Raw genomic sequence first — 7,630 nt, forward strand, 5'->3', positions numbered from 1 at the left:
CGGTTAAAGGATCGTTTGATTGTGGTGTTAAGATAATGAAGAAGTTGACAGGGAAATTATTTTTACAACTTGTGGAGGAATCTAAAATAAGAAATCATAGTTTAAAAGTTCAGGCTAAGGCAGTAATAGAGAGAATATGTATTTGCATAGAAATGGCAGTATAGAAATAGGCCATTCAACCCAAGTATCTGTGTTGGTGTTAATGTTCCTGACTATACACACCTCCTTTCACTCAACTTCATCAAGCCCAATCAGAATATTCTTCCTTTTTTTTATCCCTCAGGTGTTTATCTAGAATCCCCTTAAATGCACCCAAGCTATTTGCCTTAATATTTCTTGTGGTGGCAAGATACACAAACCAATCACTGTCTCAGCAAAGACAAAATATCCTGAATTCTTTATTGGGTTTGTTACTGACTATTTTGTAATGACCGCAGCAGATGTCATTTGTTGAGCAAGCCAAATCCCAGAGGGAAACTTGTCTTACTAATCATAACCTTTTTTTGTATTCTTAAAGCAGGGATTAAAAAAAACTATTGATTGCAGAAGCGTAAAATTCCAGCAACACTTTTGGGATTAAAAGAATAAAAGAATTATTGACAAGAAAAAAAGAAACTTAAGCATGTAAGATCACAGTTGCACAGTTAAAACAGTCCAACAAAATATCTCCCCAATAAAAACTGGAACATACAATTAAATACCTTCAAGGCAGCACTTCATTGTAGATTTTTAACTATAAAAAGCAGTGATTATTACCAAGGCAAAAATTGTCATCACTTCAATAAAGTGATGACAATATAGCACGTAACTTATGATTCACCTCACTCTGTTGTGGAAATCTAAGAAATAAGACTACTTTCTGAAATAAATACTCTTCTGGTTCTGGATGGCTGCTACAGATTTTGCACTTTCACTCAGCATAGAGCTGTTCCCAGGATGTCTTCTGCACACAGCCAACAAAAACTCAGCTCAACTTTTTCCCTTAAATATCTATCCATTTTTTCCCCTTGATCCCAATTCTTTCAACACCTCTTTGAACTCAAGGATGCTACCAGGATTGAGTTACAAGGAGAGGCTGGATAGACTGGGATTGATTCTATGAAATCAGAGATCTTTCTTTGAGAAACTATGGCTGAAAAACAGGTTCAATAGGTCAATTGTCACAGAGGAGATTTTGGCATTGTGACATTCCATTACGTGCCAATGGTTCTGATGTGTACAGCGCACTGCGCTTATGGTCTGACTTTCTTTGCAGTCTCCCTAGCTCAACTAGTCTCAGGTGCCAGCCAGATGTGATCAAATACAAATGACGCTTATTCATGACTATAAAGAAATTCCATTCATTCAGCCACAGATAAAAATTGAATAAGCAGTTTCACATTGTCTCATCAAGAAAAAGCCACCGATATGAAATAATCTGCATTACAATTTATTCCATGCTTCTGACACATTTGCAAGTGCAAAGTCAATACAATCATAATATTTGTCAAAGAGAGAAAATTCTAAGCCTCGTGCTTGAAAAGATCAAATAAGCAGATTGATTCACTGAACCAAAAAAGAGTATTTTCTGCTGAAAATCAGAAATCTGAATTGAAGAAATCATTTGCTTTTAATCAGAACCTAGGCTCCCACCAAAGATCACCACAACTCTTCTGCTAATAGATCATGGCTAAATTCAGGTCTTGCTACGTTAAGACCTCCCTGTCTATTTGTATGACAGACGCTGGTGTTGTGGTAGTCACTAGACTTGTAATCCAGTGGTCCAGGCAAATGCTCTGGGGACATGGATTCAAATCCCACCAAGGCAGCTGGTGGAATTTGAACTCAATTTTTTTTTAATATTTGTTTTTGGGATGTGGGTGTCGCTGGGTGAGCCAGCATTTATTGCCCATCCTTGAAGGTATTTAAGTGTCAGCTACGTTGCTGTGAGTCTGGAGTCACATGTCAGTCAGACTGGGTAAGGATGATAGATATCCATCCCTAAAAGATCTCAGTGAACCAAATGGGTTCTTATGACAATCGACAATGGTTTCATGGTCCACAATAGATTTATTGGAGTTTAGGAGGTTGAGGGGAGATCTTATAGCGACATATAAGATAATGAAGGGGCTAGACAGGGTAGGAGCAGTGAGGTTATTTCCACTTACAATGGAAACAAGAACTAGGGGGCATAGCCTCAAAACACAGGGGAGTCAATTTAGAACAGAGTGAAGGAGGAACTTCTTCTCCCAGAGAGTAGTGAATCTTTGGAATTTGCTGCCCAATAAAGCAGTAGAGGCTACCCCGTTAAATGAGTTTAAGTCACAGATAGATAGATTTTTAAGGGAATAAGGGAATTAAAGGTTATGGTGAGCGGGTGGATAAGTGGAACTGAACCCACTATCAGATCAGCCATGATCTTATTGAATGGCGGGGCAGGCTTGAGGGGCTAAATGGCCTACTCCTGCACCTATTTCTTATGTTCTTATTGAAATTAAAATGTTACTATTTGCCAGGGTGGAATTTGAATTTGGGTTGCCAGAGTATTACCTGGGTTTCTGGATTACTTATCCACCAACAATACCACTACTCCACTATGCCCCCACTTCCCCCCACTTAATTAGTTAATAAATCTGGAGTTGTAAAATAGCCTCAGCAACAGTGACAATGAACTATCACCGATTGTCATAAAGACCTATTTAGTTCACTCAGATCTTCTAGACTCTAAGTTCCTCTTTGAACTGGGCATCAGCAAGCCACTCAAGTTGTGCCAAACTGCTACAGGATAGTCAATCAGAGGTGGGCAACAAAAGTCAGCATTACTCATGTCCCCTGAGAGAAGGTTAAAAAATTGAATGAGAGCTGCACACTGAAGATATATGAAGACACATAGACAATACTATTTACCTTGCAAGTTATTAAGTAACTGCATGTATTCTGAGTATCTTTACTGAGCGAGGGTCTAACCTCTCCTCTAAATCTTTCTGATGTGTACTCTTTTTAATTGTCCACACGATCTCCAATTTTTTGGCTGATCCACAGGAATCCTTCTTTTCCTCCCTCTTGATCTTTTTCCTTCAATCCATCCCTCCATCAACTCTTTCAATAACCTGTCCCCATATCATAGAATCCTTACAGTGCAGATGGAAGCCATTCAGTCCATCGAGTCTGCACCAATCACAATCCCAGGCCCTATTTCCATAGCCCTACATTTTTACACTGCTAATCCCCTGACACTAAGGGGCAATTTAACATGGTCAGTCAACCTAACCCGCACATCTTTGGACAGTGGGAGGAAACTGGAGCACCTGGAGGAAACCCACACAGACATAGGGAGAATGTGCAAACTCCACACTTTCAGCGAGCCGAGACTGAATTGACTTGGGCCCCTTACGCTGTGAGGCAGCAGTGCTAACCACTCTGTGGTCAACCTGATTCATTTAAACATGATATAGAATGTTTATAAAATCCTTGCGCATTTTTAAAATTGAACACCTTTGGGCATAAGTAGCATTATACAAGGAAAAAGCAATATTAGGAGAAGGGAGAGGTGGTGAGGATTAAAGATAAAATTTCAAAAATTAAAGCCTCAATGCTAAAGGCATTGCTGCCAATGATCGGGCGAAGGAACCTGGGGATGGACCAAAGAATTCTCAGTAGATTATAGAGCTGGAGCTTGTCACAGAGTGAGGGAGGGTGAAACAATGGATGAATTTGAACTCAGGAATGAAAACCATAGCCAAGCTATTCCAATCCTGCACGCAGTGGGAACAGAAATTCTTGCTCAAAAATCATGGACTTTTGGCTGTCTCTCCAGATTTTCCGTCCTGCCTGCGGCAAAATCCCTGTCCATTAGGGAGTGAAAGGGTGGCACAGTGGTTAGCACTGCTCCCTCATAGCACCAGGGACTTGGGTGTGATTCCTGGCTTGGGTCACTCTCTGTGTGGAGTTTGCACGTTCTCCCTGTGCCTGCATGGGTTTCCTCCCACAGTCCAAAGATGCATGGGTTAGGTTGAGCAGCCATGCTAAATTGCCCCTTAGTGTCAGGGGATTAGTAGGGTAAATGGGTGGGATTGTGGTTGGTGCAGATTTGATGGGCTGAATGGCCTCCTTCTGCACTGTTGGAATTCTATGGATTCTACATCTGAGGCATCAGTAGGCCAGGAAGTTATGCAAGTCAGGGAAACATGGTGATGATTGTTAAACAGGGATGGTGCCGCAGGCAGGATGGAAAATCTGGAGAGGCAGCAAAAAGTCCATTAATTTTTGGGCAAGAATTTCCAGGCCTGGTGTGTGCAAGATTGGGATAGCTTGGTTATGGTTTTCATTCCTGCGTTCAAATTCATCCATTGCTCCACCCTCCCTCTCTCTGTGACCAACTCCAGCTCCACAATCTACTGAGAATTCTTTGTTGCATCCCCAGGTTCCTTTGTCCGACCACTGGCAGCAATGCCTTTAGCATCTAGGCTTTAAAGTTCTGAAATTTTATCTTTAAACCTCACCACCTCTCCCTTCTCCTAATGGTGCTTTTCTTTCGTATAATGTTACTTTGTTATTAAATTTTAAAAATGCGCAAGGATTTTATAAACACTCTGTATAATGTTACATGTTTAATTGAATCAGAATCACCACACAGTGGTTAGCACTGCTGCCTCATGGCGCCAGGGGCCCAAGTCAGAAATGGGCATTAGTGTTTTGGCTGGGTGTGAATGAAAGATGGATGACCAACAAGAAGAGTGTTGGGTCTGAATTTTGCCCCAAATTTAATTTAATTTTGCCATCAATATTGAACACTAATCTCTGCTCCTCTTGTTTCTAGGTGTCTTTGTTATATGCTGGTTGCCATTCTTCATCACCCATATCCTCAATATGCACTGCACAAAATGCTTGATCTCTCCAGCAATGTACAGCGCTGTCACCTGGCTGGGGTATGTCAACAGTGCTGTGAACCCAATCATTTACACCACCTTCAATGTGGAATTCAGAAAAGCTTTCATCAAAATCCTCCACTGCTGAAGAGTTTACCCAAAGGATGTAATTGTGCCAATTTCGAAGGTCCACCCTGACAGTGTACAGAGAAAGCTCCTCTCATCAACGACACACTTTGTATGCTCTCCTTTATAAAAGACCTGCGTCTAACTCATGTGTCATTATGGATCGGAAAAAGAATGGAGAAAAATGAAATTCAATCTCTGAGGACGCTCAGGGGACTTTGTGCCTCTTCACTGCTGATGCCACCTGTCCTTCCAGCACTAAGAGTCAATAGCGTGATGTAAAATAAATCCATCCACATGGCTAGAAATTTCCATGTAATTACTCCATGACTGCCAAAAACTGGTTTAGGGTCCGTGAGTTTGGTGGATGAATGGACTGGTGAGCGTTGGATTGGTAACTGGAAAGCAACTCTAACCAGTGAACACGAGATTCGGACACCTTTCTCTCATTTATGAACATTTTTGTGGAGAACAAAGAACCTCCACCCAGCAACACGCCAACAAGAGACAGCTTCCTGATAGAAGAGGATGTAAAGAGCTTACTTTATACCTTGAATGTAATTACTGAAACTAGTATTGGACCAAGACAATTTTGTTATTCGAATTATTACAGACTGGTTGCCTGGGGAAGTTTTTCTCAAGTGACAGATTCAAAACCCTGAATTACTGTTCACTTGGACCAACCCCAACTAAGACTGTACAGTGTTTGTTTATATCTCGATTAGAGATGCTGTATTGAAGATAGAAATGGCTCTCAACCAAACTAAATTACTATCAAATTCCAGCTAAGTGATGAATGTAAATGTCAACATGCTCCTTTCCACATGTGTAGAATAAAGAGATGCAAGGGGTGTGATAAACTGTGATAATCTGATATCAACAATTGGCCCACATGTTTCAATGTTCCTCCTCTCATGAGGACAAGTATCACCTAGGATTCCTATTGCTCATCCAAGGATCTTGCCTGAAGACAGGAGTGGTGTGACTGTCAGGTGAGATTATCATACAGTGCAGAAAGAGGCCAGTTGGCCCATCGAGGCTGCACTGACAACAATCCCACCCAGGCCCTATCCCTGCACCCCCACACATTTACCCTGCTAATACCCCTGACACTAAAGGGCAATTTAGCAATGGTAAATCAATCTAACTTGCTCATCTGTGGGAGGAAACTGGAGCTTCCAGTGAAAACAGGCAGGGAGAAAACATGCAAACTCCACACAGTCATCCGTGGCCGGAATTGACCCTGGGTCCCTGGCACTGTGGCAGCAGTGCTAACCACTGTGCCAGTGTGCTGCCCTCCAAGGATGGAAAAGCTGATCCCCAAGTACTCATTTCAATAATGGATTGGAAACTTTCAGTGCAGACTGCAGCCGTTCAAGATGACTCTCAGCACCCACCCAACAAGGGAACAGGTAACAAATGCCAGTCTTACAACCCAATAATTAATCTCATTTAAAACATTTGAGTAGGGTATGAAAGGGCCTGTAACTCCCTCAGCACAAAGATTCAACAGAACAGAGAGAAAAATATTCAGGAAAAAAACCCCAGAAAACACCAACAGCGCAGTACACACAGGGACGACATTGACAGATTAAGACAATATGATGCTATGAATTAATTCCCTGGGATCATACTTCAATTAAACTGTACCATTTCATTGGGGATATTGTATGATACTATGACAGTGTGTGGTTCTGCCTCAATGTTTGGTGCAAGTTCAGAAAAGGGCAATGGCACTTTGTGATCTCAGTAAAAGGGCACTAACAAAATTAATGGCCGTATGTAATTCTGTCCAATGGCCAAGAACAGCATTGAGATAAGATACTTTAGACCAGAAGTCTAAACTGTCAATTTGGACATCTGACCCTCAAAGCCTGGGAAATTTAGTCATTATGCCCTTACTTATTACTTTCTGTGAGAAGATTTTGAAGGCACAAGTCCATTCACCAAAATCCCTTTATTTACAATTCCCAAGCAGTACTCAGAGTGCTAGCAATCAACAGTCTACATTCAGGAGTGCCAGAGGAACTGATACTCCCAATTAAATACAAGGAAAAGACTCCATGATTGGGCCATCAATTGACTCCTTAATCAGGGATATCTTCTCCTGTTAAACCAAAATCAAACTAACTTAGGGAACTGCCCCTTTTGAGTTGTCCCTAGAAGGACAGACACCACCCAAAAAAAGACAAAGCAGAAAGGTAATTTAAAACATCAAATCAAAATATGATCAATAATGCACCCCAGTCCCTGCAGTGCCCAGAAGGCACTGAAGGCATCAACTCTGCCCTCAGACACTATATGCTTCCTCTCCAGAGACAACCAGCTGCAAATACAACCGCAGCACAGGGGCAGACAGTCAGGTTGGATGACCCCCTCAATCACTCACTGCCTGGACCTGTAGATGGAATGTCTCACCAGCCCCAGAAACAGGTTCATGAGGAGGTCCTCCTCCTTCCCCACCCTCCCTCCACACCAGGTGCCCATTGATCAGGAGCATGGAACTGAAGTGCAAACAAAACACCAATAAAAAGGTTTTTGAGAAAACTGAAAAGGTTGTGCAGCCTTTAACATAAACATGGTCCACAGACTCCACAAGATTGCAAAAAGAGCACACTTATGAGAACATAAGAAATAGGAGCAGGAGTAGGCCATCC

General features: G+C 41.8%; 1 protein-coding gene across 2 annotated transcripts in view; it reads left to right on the forward strand.

Moving 5' to 3' along the window:
* The window catches only part of LOC145359954 (D(2) dopamine receptor A-like), a 159,388-nt gene extending 153,269 nt beyond the window's left edge, over positions 1 to 6,119 (forward strand). For both annotated transcript variants that reach the window (XM_080214842.1, XM_080214844.1), the window contains exon 8: positions 4,799 to 6,119. In XM_080214842.1, the coding sequence (XP_080070968.1) occupies positions 4,799 to 4,995 (197 nt within the window). In that variant the 3' untranslated portion in view covers positions 4,996 to 6,119. The remainder of the gene's footprint in view (positions 1 to 4,798) is intronic.
* Positions 6,120 to 7,630: the final 1,511 nt, after the last annotated feature.

The sequence above is a fragment of the Carcharhinus amblyrhynchos genome, chromosome 29, assembly GCF_965287045.1.
Source record: "Carcharhinus amblyrhynchos chromosome 29, sCarAmb.v2.hapA, whole genome shotgun sequence".
In the NCBI taxonomy this organism is placed as follows: Eukaryota; Metazoa; Chordata; class Chondrichthyes; order Carcharhiniformes; family Carcharhinidae; genus Carcharhinus; species Carcharhinus amblyrhynchos.